The 26,370-nt window shown below is 36.2% G+C and overlaps 1 protein-coding gene across 1 annotated transcript in view; it reads left to right on the plus strand.

Annotated features, from left to right (window-relative positions):
- LOC121352843 (nipped-B-like protein) overlaps positions 1-26,370 on the plus strand; it is a gene marked incomplete at its 3' end in the record, with an annotated part of 140,477 nt that overhangs the window by 36,362 nt on the left and 77,745 nt on the right. The window contains 5 exon segments of the mRNA XM_041466124.1: positions 11,522-11,665; positions 14,115-14,280; positions 15,420-15,550; positions 24,301-24,400; positions 26,010-26,161. Of these exon segments, the coding sequence (XP_041322058.1) occupies positions 11,602-11,665; positions 14,115-14,280; positions 15,420-15,550; positions 24,301-24,400; positions 26,010-26,161 (613 nt within the window).

The following is a 26,370-nucleotide window of genomic DNA, read 5'->3' on the forward strand; positions in this document are numbered from 1 at the left end:
AAGCCAAAAGTAAAAACTACAGTATGGAATAGCTTTGGAAATCTTTAGTGTAGACTTAATTATTTGCATAGTTTGATACAATATCTCAATTACTGATGCCCTTTAATTTGGGGTGAACTTTTTCTAGCTGTATATACTCTTGGTGTATGGTTATGTGGTTAATCGTAACTTACCTGGTCTAAAGATTGAGGCTAATCTGAATTTGTGGAGAAGTTTTTGCCTTGTTGCTGTCACTGTCACGATTAGAAATGTTACTTTCCATGGGACCTTACTCTTAAAAAAAAAAACTCACTGCTTGCTCTTAAAATGAAAATGGAAAAATGACTACTAGAATTCAAAAATAAAGTATCCTGCAGTCATTAAAAATATTAATTTTGTTAATATAATGTTGCTGTATACTTTGTGAATAGGGAGTCTTAGATTTTGGAAAACTTCTATTTTTCCTAAGTCTAATACAGTATGTTGTCTCAATGGTTGATTTTTTTTTGATTTACTTTGTTATTGAGCTGATCAGATACTTCTGTGTCAGCTTTAATACATATTCAGCCAAAGAAAGTAAAAGGCATAGTCAATTTGAGTCCATAGATTTTTTTTTTAATTGGGAGGGTTTATCTCCCCACTCCCACCCCTGCAATTTTTTGGACATCACGGTGTCCCTGCTTGAGTGGGAGATTGGAGAAGATATCTTCCAGAGGTTCACTTCCTTCAGCAACTGTGGTTTTTTGAGGAAAAATGTGGTAAGATGAAATGTGTAACCTCCTGGATGCATTAGCACAGTAATAGTAGTTCTCTATTCCTTCCTTCTTGTTCAAAGGGTAAGGAGCTGAGGGGAACAAAGAAGGGAAAACAAATGTGTGTTCTATGTCTGGTATTAGTTGTCCTGAACTGTTTTTCTCTTTGGTACTGAAAGGCATTGTTCAGCTGCACAGGTGATGGCAGTTTGTGGTCCTGTCAAATTTAAAGTGACTTGTTTTCTGCTGTTCTTTGTGTGGCACACTGAAAATGAGAGTTTTAGAGAAATATCTGTATGGGCAGACCATTTTTTATGCAGTAATGGGATTAATCGTGGACAGAGATAAATGATTAGCATTTGGAGCAGGAGAAAGACAGGTCAGGGAACAGTAAGTTTGTGTATTGTGCCTTCAGGCAGCTAGATGCTCTTTTCAAGCGTTCATAAATGTTTTGGGAAGTCTGTCTGTCTTCCTTTTAAGTTATCTGTCCTTATGCTGTCCTCCACATCAGCAGAAACTGAATTCCATAACAGGATGGGAATCCCAGTTGGAGTTACTGCTTAGATCTATCTCATTTTTCCATCCACCTTCCTGGTCTGTATAAGTGCACAGCCATGTCTGCACATCCACCTGTCTGAGCAACTGAGCTGCAGCTTTCTAACTCTGTGACTCAGCCTCATCCTTGGGAATTGTGTAAAACTGATGAAACAGATCTAAATGAACAGAACAAAACCACACTAGAGTATTCTGCTGGCTTTGCATTGGAGCCACCCATGGAAGTGATTTTTTCTGAGAGAAGCTGCTGAGAGCTTCTTCTGTGCCTGGCAAAACCAATTGCTGGTTAGCTTTGAGAATAAGCATGTTAATAAGCCAATTAAAAGCTAGATCCACTTTATAAAGTTTTGAACCTGTTTTGCCTTCCTCCTAATCCTATCTCCCAGCAGGAAAAGAGTAAATATATTCTAGAGGGTCCACTGGTGTTTGGCCAGTGCTAGACACACCGCACATACAAAGACATTAAATTTAAAAACATCCATTTGGGATGTGGGAAGAAGTTCAGCAAAAGATAACTTGTTTGGCTGTTTAATTTCATGAACTGTTCAGAAAGCTCTTTGACCTTGTCTCTTCCAGCCTTGTACTTTGTGGAATTGTGAAATGAGGAGGTAGTCATGACAGATGGGGCATGTTCTGTGTTTTTCAAAGAAGTCTGCAAATGAAGTTTTTTTCACCACTCCTCAATTCTCAACTCTTTGTGTCACAGTTTATGATCTGCTCTGCTCTTTAAGGTGAAAGTAAGCTACTAGATTGACTAGTTCAATATTGAAATGTTGTAGGTAATCTTCTGTTTTCTATGTTCTGCACAATTTTATTATGATTGATAAGTTTGTACCAGAAGTTCTGATAGGAAATGTACAATGTGTAACTTAAAATTGTTCTTGTTTCTTGGAAAAACAAATGTGAAGCTAGTTTGTAGGTGTATTATTTTTGTTCAGCTGAACTACTTAAAAATTTATGACTTTGTTCAAATAATTAGAAATAAAGACATTGCTCAATCCTTGTCTACATGACAGTACTTTAGATTTTTTAATGGAAATTAACAGGAGGAAATAATTTAAAGTGTTTTAGTTGAGCTACATTAAACATTTGAGTTTATATTCTCTTTCAGAACTAGTAGCTTAAATTCAGTTGAGTTTATTTTACTGTAAAATATTGTACTGAGTGAGCTCTACTCAGGTATGAAGAAAATTTCCAAACTGGTTTCAGTTAGTTAAGTTTGTTAAAGAAAAAAAGTCAGATGCACGTTTTAGAGAATTTCTATGAAAAGGAGATTTTCTTCAAAGTAGTATGCTTTACTGTACTTGTTTTATACTAACTGAGCTATGGCATTCCTATCCACATAAATAATTACCTTTTGATTTTGCTCTAAATTATGACTTCTACAAGTGTGTTTTCACTGTTGACAGCTGTTCTGTGTTTCTTTGTATTGCTGCAGTACCCAGTGAAGGTGAACTGAGAATGTTTAAGATGGACAGGCTACACATTAGAAATCCCCAAGTTTTTTTGTGCATAACCAGCATAATTTCATCTAACTGTTCTTGACTGAATGTTTGTTTATGCTCTGGCAGTGGTAAGTTTGAAAACTTCGGAAGTTGCAAAGCTTAACCTTGATGGAAGCGTGAGCTTGCCTTAGGCTGTGAGCAGTGTGGACAGTTTCACTAAGTACTTGCTGCATTTCCTGTGTAATTTTGGTTTAGATGTGTAGTATCTGCAGGCTATCAAGAGTAAGATGTGGAAGATGGTCAGTAAGGTGAAAGAGACACCACTTCAGAGGAATTTTTTTTTTAATTTTTTTTTTTAATACAGTTGTTGAGTTTAAGAAACTTCTGTTGTGTTTTTGCTGCAGCTGTAGGAGAACTATCAGCAACAACAGAAGTTCAGAATTACACAGGGAACTATGTAGATAGGTAGCACTGTGAACCCATCCTGAGACCTACAAGGACAAAACACCAAAACCAAATGCCAAATTTTTCCTAGCTATTGAGAGATTCCAGATTGTTACTGTCTAGCCCAAATTGCTCGTGGTAAGCTGGTCTTCATTTGACCTTAGTTCATTAGCAGTTATTCCAACACAATACATCTAGATGTTGCATGCACTATGCTTCAGGGTTTATTAATAACCTTTTAAATGTGTTTGATTTTTTTTCCCCCCGCCAGGTATTCTTCATTTCTTTTCTGTGCTGTCTTTGAGTTCATTGTGCTTCAGAAGCGGACCAGTGTGTGTGGAATTAGAAAAAAGGACTATCTTGGCTGACTAGTGATACTGTTTCACAGGCTTATTTGTAACTTCTTTGTTTATAATGTTAATAGGGATTGTAACTAAATAGGATAGGAAGATATTTTTTTTAATGCCATAAAGGAAAATATCAGGGAATCCTGACACTAATTGTAGCTACAAAGTCATGGAGCTTTACAGTTTTAGCATTGCTAGGTTGGATGGTGTGTGTTTGTTCAAAAGGCTTATGTAATTCTCAGTTTTAGAACGCAAACATTAACTAAAATCAGCTATCAAACATATGAAAAATTAATCTCTTGAAGTCTCTATGCAGTTACTGTATTTATTAGACACTAACACTGCAGTTGTGTTTTTTTGCAAGTTACCTTTGCTTTTGTGTTCAACTTTCTGAAGCAATATGTTTTTGCAAGATTAGTAATCTTATTTAAATTGTTAAATTTCATTAGGGGGAATTTAATAGGTTTTGTCTATTAAATGTTTTGTCTCTTAAATGTTAGCATACTTTCCTTTAGAGAGTATATGCTCTGTATGCTGCATAAACAATATATAATTCCTCATGTAAAATGACTCAAACAGAACAAATTTTCAGTAGGGAATGCTATAAAATTAAAAAAATAATTACATTGCCATAATTGTGCAAATGTGTACAGTAGGACAAACTCTGTGTTTCTGCACACAGTCATTAAAATCACCAATTAATTTAATAGTTTTCTACCTATTGATCATTAGTCATCTCTTTATCTGTAAGTCACTCAACCTTACAATTTTGGAAAGCATCAGCAAATTTCAGTTATCATTAAAAGGCTGGAAGCCTCAAGACAGTTTAGTTTGTGAAAATTGGTTGTTGATTAGAGGAGATTCTTGTGTTCCCATTGAGAAAGAGGCTGTATCATGTGCTGTGTCTCTTCATCCAGCAGCTGAGCTGTGTGGGAGTGGATTTGATATGAGAGAGGGAAACTGGATATGTTACGGAGGGCTAGTTGAGAGTCTTTGCATGGAGGAACTGCTTCATTGTGTTTAGAGCATGAGGGGAAGTAATACAGCAATTCAGAAGAGAAGCATCTTAACTCCCTGAAGTACTGTACAGCATCTCTCTTGTATGTGGGAGAAGTTAAAGTTGAGAAACAGGCAACAAGATGAATATTAAGACAAACAAAATAGCGTATCACTGATCAATATTAATTGAAGTATGGAGAGGCACTGATGTATTTTTGAAATGCAGCTCACTAAATCTGTTTATATAGAATTTTATGTTTGTGTTTATTGTGGATTACTAAAGAAACATACTGGTGAGTCTGTTTTCTTAGTGTATATGGAAGAAGTTTGGAGGGATTTTAATTTATTTTCAAAATCAAAAAAGAGGCAAAAATTGTGTGTCATGAAGACTTGTATAAAATCAGCTGCTGCCTCAAGAGATTAATTTCATATCAGTTTTGTTTTGTAAAGCTTATGAAGCATCTGAGAGTTCAAGTGCAGAAATGCAAAACTAAAAATTGGAAGAGACTAGTATTAAGTAGGTTTTGGTTCAGTGTTTAATCACTAGGCTTTTAGTTTGGTTAAGTTCCAGCCAAATAAAAGGTCAAAAAGTCTTTAAAATACAAGTAAAAGTCAGTACACAATTGTGTTTATGAAAGGGCAGCACTACTAACAGCTAACATGAGACATTCCAGAAAGTTGAAAAAAACCAAGCTGCTACTTCCTCCCTAATACCTGTCACAACTGTTTTATTAATGAAGATGGGTATTGCAACCTAAAGTATTTTCCATTCAGCAGAGCTGACTTAAATGAAGTCTTTGATTTGCTTTTGCTCTTCTATACATCCCTTAGCTATTTTCTTCCAATAAAATGAACAATATCTAATATCAGCCACTGATACATGCCTGAGCAAGCACAAGGGCTATGCTTACTAAAAAGAGCTTTGCTTTCTTTGTTTGAGTAAAAATTGCGTGTGGAAAATGTACTGCAGATGAGAAATAAATGTATGAGCTACTGAAGTAGGTTGATGTTTTCCCTTCATGTTCGTTTCTCAGTGATGGGTAGTATCATGACTGCTCCACTTGACAAGGTTTTCACGGTTCCCCTTCTTAAGCCTGTCCGGGTCCTTCTGGATGACCCCTTCCCTCCCGTGTGGCTCTGCATCACACAGCTCAGAGTTGTCAGCAAACTTGCCGTGGCCCACTCAGTCCCACTGTCCCACAGATCCAGGAAGCTGCATATTACTTATAAGCACCTGTTCTCTACAAAAGGCCTGGTCTGAATTCGGGCATGGTCTGATTGTGTCAACTCCCTTTATTTCTTTCCCCAGGAAAAGTTTTTACATGTACAGAGCATGACTGATGCTTATTCTGGTAGAAATACATGTGCTCCTGCATTAGGGGGTATCTTTTGCTGAATTCACAGACCAATTTTATTCTGTCTGTGCTTTCACTGCTTGTGCTGGGATTTCTCTTCTTGTGTATTGTGGTGTCACCGTCACTGGTATCGCTTGGGTGGGAGGGACATCAGTGTCATTGTTTATCAAATAAGAGCAGCAGAGCCCAAAAGAATGTGGTAGTAATTACAGATTAAGAAGCTGGCTGCTTTAATTTTTTTTTCCCTGAAGATTGCTTTATACTGGTAAGCAACTTAAAATTGTGCAGTATAGTACTTTTCACTAAGGTTTTTTTTTTTTTTTTCGTACAATGATTGTAGTTTGTGTTGATTTGATTTGTTGTTAACCTAGTATAGGAAAATACATTATGCTAATACTGGTTTAGAAGTTGTACTAGGTAATCCTTGTCTCAAACTTCTTCATTTTTCACTTGTTTTGTCAGCATCACTGCTTCTGCTGCCTGGTCACTTTATGAATGAAACATACAGATTTCACTAGTACACACACACATAGACACTCTTCCCTGCTTGAACCCTCCCTTCTCCTTTACCTCCACCCACATTCTGCAACCACCTCTTTGGCTGTCAACTTAAATAAGTATACAGTAGTTTAATTTTTCTTGTGTTACTATTTTAACCTTAGACAGCTGCATCAGGCAGCTGATTAAATAAATGTTCACTCTTTTTCAGTATTTCCAATACTGACTTTTTCTGAGATTGAATTAGCTTTAAATGCTTTATATTGTAAATATGTATGCTTACCCCTCCCCAGATACTTACATATTAGATTATGCTTTGTCAACCGTATCTCCTTCTTTAGTATGTTTTTTGAAGTATTTTTGAAAGCATTTAGTTCTGGAAATTTACTGTCATTGTATAAAACTGTAGCTCTGGAATAGAAACCAGAAATCTGCCCTCTTGTGGATAAATCTGTCTGATGTACCTCAGTCACAGTATCTTACCTGAATGAGAACTAAAGAATATTAATTCATTCTCTTTGTGATTCTCAATCTTTAAGCATTTTTGAGGGATACTTTATGGACTGAGAGATAGCAAGGATTTGTGTAGTAACAAACAAGAAAGGTAATTTATTGCAAAATGTAGAAGTTTCAAACTGACTGTGAGACAAAGATTCATAAATTTGTGATTCAGGTTTGCTGATTTAAAAGAAAAGAAAAATGTCCACTCTTCATCTAAATTATGAATTAGCTAATACATAGTTATTCTAGTTTAATTTTGTTATGCAAAAGAAGAAAAGTCAAGATCATGATGCTGTGGTTATATCTATGTGACGTTACTGAATATATGGGAAACTGAAACTGCTTTTTAAAGTACTTTAATGCTAAATAAAGATTTCATAATCTAAGCAAAATAAAACAAGACTATTTAAAGTACTCTACTTAATAGAATGTATTTAAAAAAGAAAAGCATAGATATCTAATTTCGTAGCTTTTCTTTAAAACTTAATTTTAATCCACCTTTTTACTTCTTGGAAAATACCAGGTCACTTGCATATAAATACATTGTTTTAAATCTGAAAATATAATAAGTTAAAGAATACCCTGGAGAAGGAGAAATGAAACATTTAAATGTACCTAGGAAACTACCCAGTACTGAGACTGGTTACTTATCAGTGCTTTACTGCTGAGCCTTTTTGTATTACTGCATAAACAGATTGTTCATTTTGTTTTGTTTTTTACTCTTCTCATGCATGCACATGGCACAACTGCGGAAAACCTGGTATTTTCGTTAGAGACACGACAGTTTCTCAACCAAGAGGAGTTTTTCATAAATGCAGAGCTTGTACCATTATATGATAACCAGTGGTCAGAGTCCTCTCATCATTTAATTGATAGTTAAATGCAATATCTGAAAATATTACAACTGCAGTTTGTTTCTATTTCTTATTTTATTTTTACAGGGTAATTTTTTTGTTTTGTTTGCTTGGGTTGTTGTTATTTTTTTCCTTTTATGCTTGTAGTTTCTCTTTGCTGGATGTCAATGTCTGTACTTAAATTGTTCCCAGTTACTTACTTTCATCCTCTCTTCCTCCCTTAATTTTGCCTTTGCAGTAAAGGGTAATATAGATAATTTAAAAAAGAAAAAAAAGGGAAAAGGATGACTTACAAAAATAACACTTTAAATTTGTACTTATTAACCATAGCCTAAACTTTTTTTTTTAATACAACTTCCCTTTCTATGTTGGCTTGGCTTTTCTGTATTAGTGTATATTATGATGATAACTTTTTCCTGCGTTATTCTTTAGATATGCTGCCATTTCACTGTTTTCTTTCACTGAGGGATTCTCTGTGTTGCTTCCTTTGTGTACTGCAGTTCCTTCCTCCTGAAAATGTCTTCTATGGTATCCATTCTTTCTTATAAAGAAACAAGAGCATAAGTACCTATATACTGAATATACAAGACCTCATACATTTATATAGACTGGTTTTCTTGTATTCTTTCTGAACTGCTACACTACAGTTTAATGCACTGGTTAAAAGCCTTCCACTGCAGATCTTTAATTTCCGTAATTCAGCTAATGTAACTAACAGTTTCATTTTTTCAGTTAAGGGGTAAAAATATTATACTATTTTTAACAATTACTAAACAAGCCTGGCAATGGAAAATTTTTAGATATTGAAAATTATTGTTCTTCTTGACTAATAGTAAACTGCTACAACAGTACTTTTAACTTACATTCTTCTTATATTTGGGGAATGGAGGTAGAGGAGAAAAACCCCAATAAAACTTGTCTAACAGTCAAGCTATTGTTACGTGCTGTACTGATGTTTTATATGAAACAACCTATACTGTCTTGAGTTGTCAATCTTTATTCCCCTAACTGCTTGAGATCTTAAAATCTTAAAATGAATGGGTTTTCTTATGTTCTCAGTAGCATCAAATTTGAGTTGTAGTTTCACTGGATCTTAGTCTCTGCTTCTGGATTTGAATCCTGCCTTGTATGCCAGTTTTATAACAGATGGAATTTTGCCCTCAACACAACAGATGTAGTATTTGGACCCAGATATTACTATGTGGTTTCTTCATATTGTGTTTGTTTTGTAAACTAATCCCATCACTTAATCCCATCAGTCTCTCTTTCTGTCTTGTTTACTCTCATCTGTTTATTCGTTTCATCATGCTTACAGAAACTTCATAATGTCAGAGATGGAGTTCTTGAATTGCCGTGCTTAGCCCCCAGCTGGTGCAGACAGCCACATCCTGTCCCTTCTGTAACATCTGTACAATCCGTCTTTGGAGTAGTGGTGTTGCTTATCTCTACTCATTTAAGGCTGTTGGAGAAATTGGCAGCTCTGATGATGAAAAACTCTGTTCTGGTTTTCTTCTTGCTTGCATTTATGTGCCCATTTATTGTTGTGTTAGCATTGCTCTGTGGCTTTCTTCCTTTGTAGCCTCCTTTGACTGCCTTAGAGAGAGCAACCACATCCCCTCTTGACCTTTGTTTTGTTAGTAAAACAAACCAATCCCTTTTACTCTTCTCTTACAAAGAAAGTTTACTTTTCCCCTGCTCACTGCAGTTGCTCCACTCTGAGGTCTGGACCTTGCCAGGTTCAGGTTCTTATCCTGTATCTGTGGAGAAGGTTTCTAATTTCAAGTGTCTGATTTTGGAGGAATTATTCCTGTATAATGTCTCTATAATTATCTTTATTATGGCAGTAATACTTGAATTAGGAATTGTCCTGGGTTGGCTATATGATGCTTTTATCCCCAATCAAACTTGAATTAGGAGTGACAGTTTCTCATGTGATGAGGAAGTGAAAGTGAATAGACTTTTTTTTTTTTTCTTATATTTCAGTGTTTCTGTGCTACATAAAAATTTCCAATAATACTGGCTGGTGACGTGGACTTTCCTTTGAAGAAGTTTCAGTCAGGAGAAGTCATCAGACATGACATTTTTTTTATAGTAAATACAATTCATGTGTGAAAGGTGTTCTTTAGTTTCTAGACTTTCAGTGAAAACTTGGATTTAAAAAGTGTTATCTCCTGTGGGTTTATTGCCACAGACTCATTATGGGTCTCTTTTAGAGCATTTTCTTTGATTCTTAAAATTTCTTTTTAAGAATTGCTTATTTGTGCAACTAGGCAAGCCCTGAAATTCTGCATATATTTGTATTCATTTAGGGTAAAAAACCCTTGAGTACTGAGTAGAACTTGGAACTGTTCTGATGGAAGTTTTCTCCTGGATTAAAAAAAAACCCCAAACACAGCAATCCACACAAAGTATCTGTCTGTAGCATTTTCCTTACTGACTAGATTTCTGTATTGGCAAGGTACTGTAATTTTAATTTTAAAAAAGTAATTTAGGTCAGAATGAGATTGTGGCAGGTGTGGCAAAGGAAGTCAACTCACTGTCAGTTCTGTTTAACCTCAGTTTTTCGAGGAATGTGCAGATAGGGAAACTTTGAAAAGGTAATTTCACTGGTTGATGAAGACTTTGAGCACAAAAAGCCTTGTAACATTTCTTTTCCTTGTCTTGGAGTCTGTACGTATTTATAAGCAGTGGTGCTTGATGTATTGCCATGTGTTGCCATGTTGGTTTGGCATAAGAAAGAACATTACGAAGGAAATTATCAGGATCTCTTGATTTGTATGTATTTTATATGTAATTCTCAAAAATGTAGGCTTGTAAAGTAAGTAAATCATTATTTAGATAGATAAGAGAATGTTAAGAGTATAAGAGGATGTAGATAAGTGAAACGCTTATGTAAGGACTCTTTACTGTTTCCCAAACTGTCAACACAAGTGCCTGTCTACAACAGGTAACCATATATCAAATTCCTTTAATGTCTTAAGAAAAATCATGTCAATTTCACAATATACTATGGGATTGTAGTGTGTGATGTTTGATAGTTTGGAACTGCAGTTTTTGGTTTCCCTTTAGCAGTGTGGACTTCCTTACATTTGGGATCTTTATAATCAGTGAAATCCAAGTGAATTAATTCCTTTTTCTGTTGTTGAATATAAAATATGCTGTTTTACAGGAAAGAAATGAGCTAATTCAGTGGTGGCAAAACTTTGTTTTTTCCCCAAGGGAAGTAATTAGAATTTTTGGTAGTTAGTTGTCCAGACAGAGTTATGTATTGAAGACATCTTGTCTTGATCTACTACTTCTACAATATACTTAGATTTTGTATTTGTCAGTATGTTTGCTTCTTTATTTTTAAATCTAAATTACTACTTTTAGTTTTGCTGGTCTCTTTATGAAAATGCCTCCTTCTGTGATACTGGGAAGTGAATGTAACAGCTAATTACTTAAACTGGTTATGCATTAAGTGTGATTACTCTTCAGCATGAACTAACAGGAGTTTTGTTACCAGTTTTTGAGTCAGTGTTGAATAACCTGACCAATTTTTTTTTTAATTGCCTTACCTTGCATCTTTTTTTTTTGATGAAGGGGTTGCTTCTGAGACCAGAAGGAAGCTTGCCTTTTAGTTGGCTAATGCTACTTGTTACTTAGAATCCACATTGTTCTACCCACTCTTGAAAAAATTTACTTAGTATGCAGCTAAAGGTAGTATGGTGTGTTTCATTTATATTAATGAATGTAAAATTTAAAAAAAGTAAACTGAGAGATTTTATTTGGTTTTGTTCTTTTTATGTTTAGTGCTTGGGAGATGGGAAGTAATGATAGCTGGCACCTGAACTGAAATATCTGTGTAGGCACTACTCTCCCAGAACTTCAGGATGAATGGGGATATGCCTCATGTTCCCATCACTACTCTTGCAGGGATTGCTAGTCTTACAGACCGTAAGTACTCTTCTTTTTCTGGTCTTTACTATGCTTTTTTCTACCTCTTTGGTAAATATCTGCATTTTCAAAATTCTAAAGAGGTTTTTATTTTTAGAGTTCTTATAGTTAAATCTGTTTAAAATCAGACTTGTCATTAAATATGTTAGCCTTGTTATTGCTTTAATTCTAAAAGTCTATTAAAAAAAAACCCATGCATATTTAAGCATGAAATGAAATACAGGTTAAAAAGCCCCTTAAGGAAACCAGAAACAAAATATAGGAATTCATTATTTGTTTGCAGTATCATTTAGTAACGTATCTGGGTACCATACAAATAAAGAAAAATGTATTAATGATAAAGTACTTCTAAAACGTGCATCACATCATCTTCACTAAAATGACAGATGTGGGATTAGACTGGTGTGCAACTAATCAAGAGAGTTGTAGAATATACTGAATATACTTGAAAACTAGTTCATTAATTTTGGACTAGTTAGTAGGGTCACAAAATGACTGCTAGAATACAAATAAGCAGCTAAACCTGAGTCTTTTTTCTTTGCTGTTCAGCCTGCAAAGGGAGCATGTGAAGTGTTTGTGCTGACTTTAAGTAAGGAAGGAAGAAATGCAAGGAAAGAAAAATAACTATTTATATTACAAGCTGATATTGACACAAAACCAAATCATTATAATGTGTCCAAAAAAAATTTTCTAGTGAAAACTAAGAGGAGATTTATTATTCTGTAGTGTGGACCTAGAACAACCATTGCAGTAAGAGCAGCAGGGACAGAGAGGCATCTTGTTTATATAGTGTAAGAAAGATTTTGTAGCTCAGTTTTCTGAGGATAATTGGACTCAGTGACCTTAGGTGCTTCTTCTAAGCACTTCTGTTGTTACACTGTTGAAAATTGGAGGCTTTCCAAGAAACACTGGAAGTATATATCCAGCAATTGAATTTAATTGCTCACAGTAAAAAAGGCAGATGTTTTGGAGGAAAAACCCACTTCATGTACTTCTGGTATATTCTGGAGTATTAAAATGAAGGATGCAGGTTATGTATTTTAATGTGTATCTATGTATGACTATATGTGTCTGGTATCAGACCATCAGGATGCAAATAGTAGTTTCTGGCTATGGACAGTTTTCCAGAATTAAGTGTTTGCAGGTAAGGTTGCTTAACTGGTGGAAATCACTGATCAGCCTCTGGTGCAGGAGTTCCTTTAAACACTGAACTGTAATGGACAAGGCCAGTTGCCCTGAAAACATGGATGATATGATGCCTGAAGGCAGTAGAGTAGGCTAGCTAAATTTATGCTAAAACATAATCCGTATGTTTTGCTGATATTGCAAATTTTTCCAAGTTTCAGGCACATTCAAGGGAATCTCTTGCAAGTAATGAAAGCTAGTGATATTAATATATTACAAACTTTTATTTGAATTGCAATTTATTCCTAAGTACAGCAATGACGTACATTATAAGGCATAAACATGCTGGAATCACCCCACTTTTTAAATTTTAAAATGTTAAAGAACTGAAAAATATGTTTCACTTAGATTGGGGTTTTTGTAATGTAATTGTTTCTAATGGTTCAGTTAAAACCTTGATCTCAGGGATGTGATCAGCCTGGTAACTTGCAATTAGAGTCAGCTTGTTTTCCTGAACCAACTGTGGTGACCTACTCTTTATCTAGCCTTTTGGCCTCTCCTGGCTTAACCTCCTTTGGTCTGTGTAACCCTACAATCATCTGGTCAAGCCTTCTTGTATGCACAATTCTGTGTTATGTCTTCAGACCAAAGAATGCCCTAAGAAATTGAAGTGTGCTTATAATCTGATTAAAATAATGTTTTCACTAAATCTTTCCATAAGATTTATGAGTAAGTTTTTCTGGCTGAATTGATATTTCAGTGAACATACCAACCAACAATACTAGGGCTGTCTTGAGAAGATGGTTTACATAAGAGTAAATACAAGAAGAGAAGAACAAACAAGAGAGAATTTAATTAGTGCGTTTAATTGATTCTTGGGTTGTTTGGTTTTTTTGATGGGTTGGTGTTTCTGGTTTTTCTTTAAAGGCTTTATAATAAAGTGGTAACACTGATTAAATATTGAGATCCGAGTAGAAAACTGAAATTCTCAATGCCCTTACAGTACTGCATGTAATTACAAAAATTTTGCATTTCCTTTTATTTTTTATCCATGCTTTTGGCTTCAGGAGAAAGGTGCCATAACATTATAAAGACCTTAATATTCTGGAATATTTAGAGAGTCCAGTGTGGGTATGTGAATGGGAATGTGTGTTTCTTTGTGTGAATTTAAGAATTTTTTAAAAATTCAGAAGTGTTCCCTGTGTTTTAATTCTAGTTGTCAGATTTTCTTTCTTAATCTCTTAAGAGAGTAAGGGGGTGTCCACATTTGTGTATTTGTGTCTCATGAAATGATTTTAAAGTTCTTCCTGTTTTCTAATAACAGTTTTGAACCAGCTGCCTCTTCCATCACCTTTACCTGCTACCACAACAAAAAGCCTGCTTTTCAATGGACGGATAGCTGAAGAGGTGAACTGCCTTCTGGCCTGCAGGGATGAAAATCTGGTTTCACAGCTTGTCCACAGTCTCAATCAGGTGTCAACAGATCACATGTATGTATTTTGAACTTGTTCATCAGATCACCATCCTTACTCCTTGAAATCAAAATTTACTGGATTGAGAAGTTTGTTTGTGAGAATATGAAAATTAGAATATGCAGGTTTTTCCTTGGGCTTGCTTAGTAAGTGGCTGCAATATAAGAGTCAAATGCTTAATTCAGACAACGTTAATAATCGTCCATCAGCCCTTATGCCTAACTGTGCAGTTATTTTACAGATCTAAGGCTTATTCCCCTCTGGATAGGTTAGAGTGCAGACTTTGTGGTGTTGATTGTGCAATACTGATTTGCGTTCAATATCAGTCACTAATGTGATAGACAAATTACATACCCAAAAGAAAATTTTTGACACCTGTGTCAATTCTGATTAGGTATTGAACTTAAGTATTTTAACAATTGTTAAAAGTAGTTTAACAATTGAGCCATCAAGTATGCTAATGTATTCTCTTTTTGGTTTTTTTTTTTTTATTTCTTCCTTCAATGGTGTCCCTTGAATTGTTTTATGTTGACAGCCCTGTCATTTCCTTACTTGTGTTGTTCAAATGGAAGTAGCTTTTAAAAGTCCTCAAAGCATACAAGGAGTGCACAGATGCATTTATAGAAAATCCATTGCATTTCTTTATGGTTCAGAGGGAATCCTGTGATCTCAAAGATAAGCCAATTTTCCCTTTTCAAAATAAAAAGATTTTCAAAGCATTGGGTTGAAACCTGAATGTTATACATTCATACATATGTTATTTTCACTCCTGCAGTAATGTGTTCTTGATGTTATGCCAAAGTGTTCTTTTGTAGAGAAGACCAAATATAAAAATGGGTCTAAGAAACTTCTTATGAGAATCTTAAACTGACAGCCACATATATGTAAGAGTTTAGTAACAGAAAATGATTGTGAGGACTTGCAGGAATATTTCTTCTGCCATTCCTTAAGGAAGAGGGTGAAAAAAACTAGAGGCAGGAAGCAGTGCTTTGCAGACTTGATTTTTCCTATATTTTAACAGTAAATTGTCTTCTTTCATTTTGGTTTTGGTTTTTTTTTTTGGTTATTTTGGTTTTTGTTTTCTTTTACTTGACTCATAGTTTCTTATAATTTGAAAATGCATTTGCCTCTTTATTTGCTTACTTCCACAATTCCAGAGAGTTGAAAGATAACCTTGGCAGTGATGATCCAGAAGGAGATATACCAGTCTTGCTGCAGGCTATTCTGGCAAGGAATCCTAATGTTTTCAGGGAGAAAAGCATGCAAAACAGATACGGGGTACAAAGCGGTAAGGATTTTTGATTATCTATTGATTAATTTTATGTTGTTCTGTAAATCTAGGGGACTGATACTAACCACAAATATATATGGAGCACAACAGTCGTATTTATGCCTTGCCTTGTGTTTGATAGTGATTTAAAGCTATGTACCTTAATATCTTCTAAGAGCAATTGTATGGTAAAAAGATGGAAAATAGAAGCTACCAGGTATTATTCTAAAAAATGTTTCATGTCACCTCAAAGTTTAATCTGTAGGATAGGTAATTGGATTTTGTTTTGAAACAATTTTAGTTTGAATTTTTTATGCCTAGGTTCATATGTTTGTCTTGGTAAATTATTGAAGTTTAAAACATATGCATTGATCTTAGTGTATGCGATGACTATAGTGTATCATTGCAGTGAGAGTTCTTAACCATTCTGGACTAAGGAATAAGGTCAAATGAGGCATCCTTAACAGCTCCTCCCTTCCATTCCTCATCTTAGTAACTTGTGGTGCCCTACAGCTCTAAGCTATTCATGAACTTTGGGAGACTAAAACCTTATGCATCTTTCCATAAATGTCAATTACTTCAATAATTTTTTTACATTTATACAAGAACTCAAGTGCACTTTTGTGTGTAAAAGGAAAAAACTTCACACATGCACTTTTAATAAGAATATGTATCTAACTGAAAAATCACCTGTTGTTGAGCCATCCTAGTTAAAGCATGTATGCTGCTGTAATACAGTTTAGTTGTAAAAGAATTTTTATGTAACTTTTAACTTGAATTATGATTTTATGAAATGCATTCTTTTCCATTTGGTAGGAATGCTAAAATGGTTTTATACATATCACTTTTTTACAAGAAAAAAAACAGTAGTAAGACTGGGAGTAATATGTAAGGAATCTCTAAGTTCTAGTAATGTTTCTATGAGGATGGTGTTTTCTGTGCTATGCAGTAATATGACAAAAATGTGAAAAAGTAAAAGATACTGTGGTGTTAATGGCCACAGAATAACTTCAAATCCATTTCAGACCCAGTGTTTGGGGCTCGTTTTTACTTCTTTCTCATTACATCATTATCACATATGCAGTTACCCGTCTGTAAACTGTGGAAAACCTGGTTTTTTGTTGTTGTTGGGTGTTTAGTTTAGTTTTGGTTTTTTCCTTCTTTTTTTCTTTTACATTACCTGGTCTGGGCCTTCCATGTCTTGCCCCTGCCATCCATAAGAGAGATAGAGAAGTGAGAGTTTTCCATCACAGATTAAGTTAATTAGGGGTTTTTTTGAATTGCATTAGAAAATTAATTCTATGTTTTCTGTCATTCTTTTAACCCAGAAACTACCACATCTGTGATTCAAAGCATGTTTTAAATTAGGGAGGAAGAACAAATAGATATATTTTTTAAGTTTTTAAAAAGAGCATTCTGTAATTTGAGCACAAAATTGAAACTTCGTCTGTACAGTTGTCTTGGTTTAGGGCAAATTTGCGAGAAAACCTCTAAAGGGGTTCCTTTAGAAAGCAGATTTAAGTGACCCCTCTTCTAACTGGTTTGGGAAAAGATTTCTTTGGAGAAGAGTGGAAAAACCTGTTTATTTAACAGGTAAAGTATTCAATAGCATAAAAAATGAACAATATTAAACAATAAAATTTCTTGCCACTTTGAAGAAATGACGAACTCAAAAATTCCCCTTTGTGGATTGTAGCTTGGCTTGCTTTGTTTTTTATTAGTCTTTTTATTGGCACTGGAATGCAGTGTCTTAGGCCCTGGTGGGCTACAGGCTTGAGCTCCCGGTGCTCTTTTGGGTTTTTAGTCTAGAGTAGGTTTGAATAGTTCTGAGAAAAAGAAAAACACAGTCTAGGGAACTTTTATGCCTTAGCTAGATAAAAACTAACTAAAAGCAAAGGAGAGCTCTGTCCTGCAGTCTGTTTGTGTTGCAGATAACATAGTCTAGGAGAGAGGGATGCAGGGGAGCAAATGCAGTTTCTGATAACAAGCTGTGCTTCTTTTCTGTCCTCTTTTGCTTTCAGAACCAGTCTTAAAGGTGCAAAACTTATTTCTGGGTTAAACAGATGAATGGGGATACAAGCATTATAAAGTCACCCTAGGACATTCTACCCCTTATCTCTATATTGTTAGCCTACTACTAAAACTAACATATATTCTAACTTTATAAACACATACATTATACATACATATATATAAATATATATATAGTATGTAGCTCTATCTAGACAACAGCAGTAACATGTAGTAAACAGTGATATTTACATACAGTTCTTACTTAATAATCAGATCTCCCTGAGGTACACACTGTATTGTTTCATCTTTCTGAATTATCTACTGTGTGTAACTTGGTTTTTGATTAGAGATAACTCTGTTACTGGGTTTGTTTGTACTTAAGGCAGAATTGATCTTAATTTCTTTTCTAACAAACCTCTGACATGCATCACTGAGACTTTGTTTCTGTCTGCTTTACACGGGAGCTCAGATTGGGCAGGGCCTGCTCGGTTGGTGGAACTTCAGGTATTAACTAATTAGGTGGCCTTTGCTAGATGCTGCTTTTAATTTTTGAAAGATCTTTTACTCAGTGTTTTTAAGGTGGTTTTTAACAGTCTATTGTACCTTTTTATTTTGCTTGCAGCTGGTTTGGGTATACTCACTTAATGCCATGTTTATTAGTCTAGGTGTTGATAAGGCTGTTTTTGAAATGAGTCCTGTTATCTGATTTAATTTTTTTAGGGGTACTATGCCTTTAAAAGATTTGTTTCTTAGGGCTTAGAATGGTGTTACAGGCATTATAGTATGAGGCACAGAGTTGGTCTCCAGCCATCCTGTGGTGGCTTTTATTGTTGTGAGCATGTATTGCTTACCTTGGTGTGTCTGGGGCAGCGTGATGTAGTTGATTTGCCAGGCCTCCCCATACTTATGTTTGGACTATTGCCTACTATATTATAGAGGTTTTAACTGCTTTGTTTGTTTGATCACAACACAATGTCTTACAGTCATGAATAACTTGAGAAATACTGTTTGTGGTTAAATTTACTCCTTGGTCTTGTTCCTACTTATAAGTGGCATCTTTACTTTGATGACTTGAGGCATCATGAGCCTATTTAGCTAGGAACAGCTCTCTCTTGTATTGTTAATTTAAGTCTGTTTTTGACACTTTTATTTTTGCAGCCTGATTTACCTGTTGATTGTTTTTCTGCTCCTCATTAGCTTTACTCTTGGGGACATGGGCATTTACATGGCGGACATTTATACGTAGTTTCTATGTTTTGGTAGTAATGTCTTTCTAGTCTTAGTAGCCTAAACTGGTTTTCTTTTCCACTGTTAATTGGCTTTTTTTTTCTAACTATCCCAACAGAGCACTGGCTACTATCTGTGAATTAGTGTAGAGGTAGAGCTTCAGCTATTTCTTTCTTTTAGCAGCATCTAGGGCTAGTTGAATGGCTTTGAGTTTAGTGAGTTGGCTTGATCTGCCTTTTCCTTTGGTAGATTTTGTGACTTGTTGTGTTGGGTTCTATACAGCTGCTTTTTAATTTTGTTTCATCCCTACAATGCGACAAGAACTATTAGTAAAAAAAGCATAATGTGTTTCTTCTGCTGGCAGTTGATTGTGTGGTCGAGCTTCTTTAGCCCATGTTATTTCTTGTTTCTCTTCATTAGTGAGACTAAAGTTTTCACTTTTAGGCCAATTTGTAATTATCTCTAAAATCCCAGGGTGATTTAGATTTCTAATATGGATGTGCTGTATGATTAAGGCACTATACTTGTTCTGTGTGGCATTGCTAGCATGGTTGATAGAGGTAACTTCTGTTTTGAACATCTACCTTAGTCAGGGACCAGGAGTTGTGCTTTAGTGCAGATTTCTTTTGAGATAGTTTGGACTCTTCTGTAGGCTGCTAAAACTTTTTGCTTTGTTGGAGTGTAATTGGCTTTAGACCCTCTGTAGCTTCAACTTTAAAATCTTAGTGGTTGACTAAGATTGACTTTCTGCTAAGATTGACCTTCTGCTATAAGCTCTGGGGCAGACTGTGGCTTCCAGCTGTAGAGTAGGGCCCATTCCTTATATCTGGTCTTGTCTTGACTGGGCTAAGGGGTATTGCATGAGCGATTTTCTGCTTGATCTGGGTGAAGGCTTGTTGTTGTTTAGGGCTCCACTGGAAAGCCCTAAGTTCTTCTTCCAGGTGACCAGGTAGAGAGGGCTTACAGTGTGGTTGTACTCAGGAATGTGCATTCTCTAAAAACTTACAGCACTTAAGAAAGCTTGAGTTTCTTTTTTGTTGGTTAGTGAAGACATTGCTGTGATCTTGTTGAGACATCAGTGGGAATTTGACGCAGTCTATTTTGCTACTTTACTCTCAGGAGCTGGATCTCTTCAGCAGGTCCCTTAGCTTTGGGTTTTTTCTGACTGTGAAACTGGCTTTTAGAAGAAGGTGAATGATTTTTTTTTTTTTCCTTTTTCAAACATTTCTGCTGCTGTGGTCTCCTACACAATGTATTGCAGATGTTCTGGGGCTTTACCCTTTTCTAGTGTATCTTGGATTAGTCCATGGCAGATGGTAGGACTGTGCTTTCACCCCTGGGGCAGTTCTCGGTGTACTGCATTCCCTTTTACGTGAAGGTAAACTAATCCCTGCGTTTTGTTGTTAAAGGAATGGAGAAAATAGCGTTAGCAATGTCAATACTGGCGTACCACTTCACTGCCTTGAACTCCAGCTCATACTGGAGCTCTAACGTGTCTGGCAACACGTGTCTGAAACCACAGCAAATAATCTATAGCCTTAGGTAGAAGCTCATTAATAGTACAAGTATTTTTGACGGTTAGACAAAAGTCCTCAATATGAAATTGTTGAAAGATTTTTGTTAATCCTACAGTTGCTATCACCAGTTTCAATTACTGCAATGATTACACATGCAAAACTAGTTTCAGAAACCTTCCCTGTCATCCTCTTTTCTCCTCTACTTTCTCCAGCAGAGACAGTGATAATCCTGCAGGAATTAAGCCATTACTACTTCCCAGTAGGTGGCAAATGCTGCTTTCCATGTAGTAATACTATAGCACACTAATACTGGCCCTGAACAGGAGTTAAAGTCCTGTGTTGGGCTAAAAAATATAGATTTCAGTGCCTGGAGTAACAGATGGGGACTTCTCAACTTCTACAAAATTTGTTTAAATGGATGCCAGTTGCCTCACATAAAGGCAAGTGAACATGAAATCCCAGGGATTTTTTTATGCTGGAAGGAGCTCCCAGCATGCCCACTGCCCCGTCACCACTCATTGCCATTCTCAACACAGTGTACAATATTTCAGCCAAACAAGTAACATTCCTGTATAGAAAGCTGACATAATGTAACCATATCAGCATGAACTATTGACCTGGGGTGACTTCATGATGTGTGTATCCCCATTCATCTGTTTAACCCAGAAAAAAGTTTTGCACCTTTAAGACTGGTTCTGAAAGCGAAGTTGGGGAGAGAAGTGCAGAGTTTGTAATCAGAAACTGCACTTGCTCCCCTGCATCCTCCTCCTGGACTGTGCTGTCTGCAGCACGGACAGACAGAGCTCTCCTTTGCTTTTAGTCAGTTTTTTGCTAGCTGAGGCAGAGAAGTTCCTCGGACTGTGGCTTTTCTTTTTCTTGGAACCGTTCAAACCTACTCTGGACTGAATACCCAGAATGGTACAGGGAGCTCACACCTGTGGCCCATCAGGGCTGGAACGCGGCATTCCAGCGCCACAGGGACGGATAAGAGACTGAGTGAGTCGAGCTACAGCCCATGAAGGGAACTTTCTGAGTTCGTCATCTCTTCAGAGCACTGAGAGGTTTTATTGTTTAATATTGTTCATTTTTTTGTGCTGGCAAATGCTTTGTAAGTTAAATAAACTGGTTTTTTCCACTTTTCTCTAAAGAAATATTTTCCCTAACCAGTTGGGTGGGAGTACTGTTTGAATCTGCATTCTAAAGCAGCCTCTTTAGAGGTTTTCTCCCAAATTTGCCCTAAACCAGGACAAATACATTTTTTGGTGCCCAAAGTGAGGCTCGAGAAAGTGGAAAAAACATGTACTGACTGTATTTTAGTTGTACTTACACTGTATCAGAAGAAAGCAATCAGTAGCTATGTTGCTTGAATTCATGATGTCTCTGTGGGTGGAAGCTTTTACGTGTTTCTGATCTCCAGGCTTTTTAAAGTTTTAATACCTTTCTAGTCCATAGGCTTACTTTCTTATCCGGAAATAGCTCCAGTATTGTCCCTAACACATAGTTTTTACAGTAGAGGGGCACAGATTAGAATAGCTATTGTGCTCTGCTTGGTAATAATGATATATAGGAAGTTTACTAAGGTATTAGAGTCTATTTAAGATAATTATGGTTTATGGTTTCCTCGTCCTACCCTGCATTCTATTTCCAGTAGCATGTTTGGCAGTTCATTGGTAATTGCACCCAGTTTCTTAGAAGAAAAGCAGGGGATGAAGCTTTTCAGTCTTCCCTTTCCTTCTCTTTTGAATCTCTTAACTCACTTTTTCAGAATGTTCAGTTTCTCCTGAATGTTAAAGGAACCACCTTCCTGGTATTTAATCTAGTAAGCTTCCTCTATACAGCCTACAGCTCCTCCAGAATGGGGGCTGAGTTGTCCAGAGGAGTTAATGAGACCCCTAACCCAGAAGCAGATTCACGTGTAGATCCAGTGCTGTAGAAAATAGGAGAGAATGGGTCCAATCCTGCAGGAATTTTCTGATCCCCCAGCCTAAGAATTTTCATGTGAAAAAATTCAGAACCCAGAGGAGGTGGGGAAATATCTGGAAGAGAATTGCCATAATGACTCGAAGGAAAAAAAGATCATTGCAGTAAGCTGGGCCCTGGCCTATGCTTATTGCACGGTATTAGATACTGTAGGGCAGCAGATAGAGGCAGGGGGGCAGAGAGATGAATCAGTAGCTACTCCAGTCACTCAGGCTGCAGCCAACACACCAGCTACTCAGGCTGTAGCTAAACCAGACAGTAAGCCCAAGCCCACAGCTAAACCAGACAGTGAGCCTAAGCAGTCACAGTGAGACCGGCAGTCACTGCAGGAAAGAAGTACACAAGCAAAACCGATCAGGCAGTGATCAATGATGATGATCCAGGGGAAGGACCCTCAATGCCAATTCCTGACACAGAAGTCAGAGTTAAAGCTACTGACACAAAATCAGAAGTCAAAGCAACTGACACAAGATCAAAAGTCACTATTGAGTCCTTTTCCCTGAAGAACCTTCATAGCCTAAGAAAAGATTACACTCGACGACCTGATGAACCCATAATTAGTTGGTTAGTCCATCTTTGGGATGCTGCAGGCGAGGCTATAATTCTGGACAGCACTGAAGTGAGCCTGACTAGAACTGAGTGGAAGAAACACCCTATTGTGACTAGCCCAAAAGCCCCATGCATTTAGACATAGATTTCCTCCAAAGTGAGTATTTCAAAAATCCAAAGGAACTCAGGTGGACATTTAAGATAGCACCTATAAAGACAGAGAGCATCAAACAATTGAACACCTTGCCTAAACTATCAGAAAACCCATCTGCAATAAGACTTCTGAAGGTGGAAGAGCAACAAATACAATTGACACTTTGACAGTGCACTGCTGGCAGTACAGAACAATTATGTGATTCCCATCCATAAAATAATCTGTAAGCTAAAGAGCCAAAGCAAAAACCCACTCACCCTTCAACAGCCCATTTGACCTATATGCAAGTCTGAAGGAGAATGGAGACTGACTGTGGACTATCGTGCCTTAAATTAAGTGACTCCACTATTGCCAGACACGTTAGAGCTCCAGTCACTTTGTCATGTAGTTGTTGGGATATTCTTTATTCCTGTATTGAAGAGAGGAAAAAGAAAATTCCTATAAATTCCCCTTTATAACAATATGAGTCAGAATAGAATAGAATATTTCAGTTGGAATGGACCTACTTTGATCATCTAACCCAGTCGCCTGACAACTTCAGGGCTGACTGAAAGTTCAGTCAAATTAAGGGCATTGTCCAAATGCCTCTTGAATGTTTGTTTTAAGAACATTGATGCACGTGGCTTGCCAGCTGGTTCAACACCTGAACTTCCAACACCTGACTGTGATTATCTATGAGATGTAGGAGTCACAGTTGGGATATTGGTTTTGCTTTGCAACTAAAATATTTCAGCATCTTTGTTGATAACATTCCCTCTATGCTTAATGGAGATGGAATAGAAAGCTATTGTCTCTGGGTAGAAAGAGACCACTAAATATTATTGAAGCATATATATTGGAGAATATCTTGCAGCACTCAACCCAGGATGACTGCTATAAAGGTGCTCCAACAACTGAAGATAAGTTTTGTGTTCTTCTGACTTGTGAATCTGCGAAATCTTTTGCTTATTAGCACAACAAGTATTGTACACACCAGCCTGGGGTGCAGAATATATGTCATGATTTAAAATGTTTCTCTTTACTAGTAGATTTTGACTTAAGAAGTTCTAAGGAAGAGATGAAAAAACTACTGTTAATATTTGTAACTGAATTAACACAACTTTAAAGAACACTTTTTTTATGTCATGATGTAAAATGGACATTGTACATGGATTCAGTAATTTCTAATTTTTTTAGCAGTTGTGGGTAGATGATCTTAATGTCAACAAATTTTATAATGTGAATAACATTCATAATCTCATTGTATGTAAAAAATTCTGAAATTACATACTTCATTGATTGAAAAGGAAATGTGTGTAAGGTAATGCTGTTATCTTTTTTCTTAATAGGGATGATGATGTCACAGTTTAATATTTCTCAGAATTCCATGCGTGGTAGTCCTGCATCTTCCAATTATCAACAAACCACTATCTCACATAGCCCTTCCAGGTAATCCTTTCTTTTAAGTAGGGTGGGAAAGGAGTGAACTATAAGTTGTTCCTACATTGACAGCCAATTCTTGTTGCAAAATGTAAATGGAAGATGGTCAATGTCATGACAAATTTGGCATTTGTCTGATAGCAGGGTAAGTTTCTTCGTGTGCAAAGAAATGTCTTCCTGTCGGTGAACTAATCCCTGTATTCTAAGGATTCATCATGAATTCTCCTCTCTCTCACTCCATCCCATAATTTGGCCAAACTTTCTTTTCTGCCTAAGGAGTCCCTCTGCCTCCTGTTACCCTCTGGCTGTCTTCTGCCGATGTCAGAGGCTGACACTGGTGGCAAGAGGATAGGACAGAATAGGCTGGTGTGTTCCAGCTTGTCCCAGTACTGGTTTAGCAGAATGATGGGAAAGAAGATTTATAAAAGCATGTATGACTGTAACAGTTATGAAAAAGCTTCTTGCAGAAAGATAGGCCTGGTAGTTTGGCCAGTCTTCCAGCAGAATCTTTGTCAGATTTCTGGATTTTTAAGTTTTTGAGGGTTTGCAAGTAGCATTTAGCTATAATTTAGGTTTTTATTAATATATTAAAATACTCTGGACAAGAGGAGAGAGTTCTGCTTGTAGTTGCAACCCAGGTACTGGGCTTTAACACGTCTCATCTTCAGTTATTAGATATCATTCTTAAAATAAACTGTTTTCAGGTCTCACTTCAAGTTACTGTAACTAGAAAATGAAATGTTCTGTATCTTCACAAAAACCAGCACACTTTTAAACTTTTATATCTAAAAGGAATATCTAAAAAGGTTGTTTGAATTTTGAATATTACAATGAATAGTACAAAGTTCTCTTGAAGTCCTTGCAAAATCCTTGTGTTAAGTACTTTGCTGTTTCTTTCTATTGAAGCTTACCTTTATGGAGTTCCTGCTTAGAACTTGGAGTTGTGCTAGTTTGTAATGTACTTTCTGATGTATTTATTTGGTTATTTTAATTTTGAGAAACTGATGTAAGAATGTAAGTAATAATGTGCATGTATTATTGCCACAAGTCAATGTTATTTTTATGGCTTCTTACCTGTAGAACGAGTCTAAGATAAAGCCAATGAAAGAGAAAGTTGTGTTCAGTGGACTTGGGTCAGGCCGCACCTAACTGCCTATAACACTCCTGTATCTTGACAGCATAGTTCTGTTAGATGCAGTTATTTGGAAACTTACTGAAAAGTAAAGAAAGAGTAAATGGCTCCTTGTTAATCCTAGTGACCAAGTTGATTAAAACTTTTTCTGTCACTTTCATTCAAACTTCTGAAATTAACTTTAGGAAATTGCAGATCTAATTTCCATACATATTTGTGTCATTGTTTCCCTTCCCTAGATGGAGGTCTTGTGAATGCTTTTTATTTCCTTCTGACTATTCAGTAACATGTGCAGTTAGGAAAGTATAGATAGCTTAAAATACTGCTTTTGAAGGAAGTTCTCAATTGTGTTGGAGGCTTTTTTATCTTAAAGAAATTTTCATCTTCTGAAAAGATGAAATAATGAATCTGAATAGAAATAATTAATTTCTCTATATTTGCTATTCCAAATTTTTAAAATTTTTTGCAATTTTTTTTTCTTTTTAGCCGGTTTGTGCCACCACAGACAAGCTCTGGTAACAGATTTTTGGCACAACAGAACAGTCCAGTGCCTAGTCCATATGCTCCTCAAAGTCCTGCAGGATACATGCCATATTCACATCCTCCGAGTTATACAGCTCATCCTCAAATGCAGCAAGGTAAGTCTGTGATGTTTACTGTATTCTCCTATTTCATGTCAACTTTGCTTTCATGTGCACATTTCAGTTTCTAATTTCTTTGAAGGAGTCACATGCTTAATGCAAATATTTGAGGCGGGTATGTATAAGCTTTGATTTTTTGGCTGGAAAAAGTAGTGGCATCTACTTTGTTTTAAAAAAATTAAACAAAAGAAGGAAAAGTAAAACAC

The sequence above is a fragment of the Pyrgilauda ruficollis genome, unplaced genomic scaffold, assembly GCF_017590135.1.
Source record: "Pyrgilauda ruficollis isolate IOZ18807 unplaced genomic scaffold, ASM1759013v1 scaffold199, whole genome shotgun sequence".
NCBI lineage: Eukaryota > Metazoa > Chordata > Aves > Passeriformes > Passeridae > Pyrgilauda > Pyrgilauda ruficollis.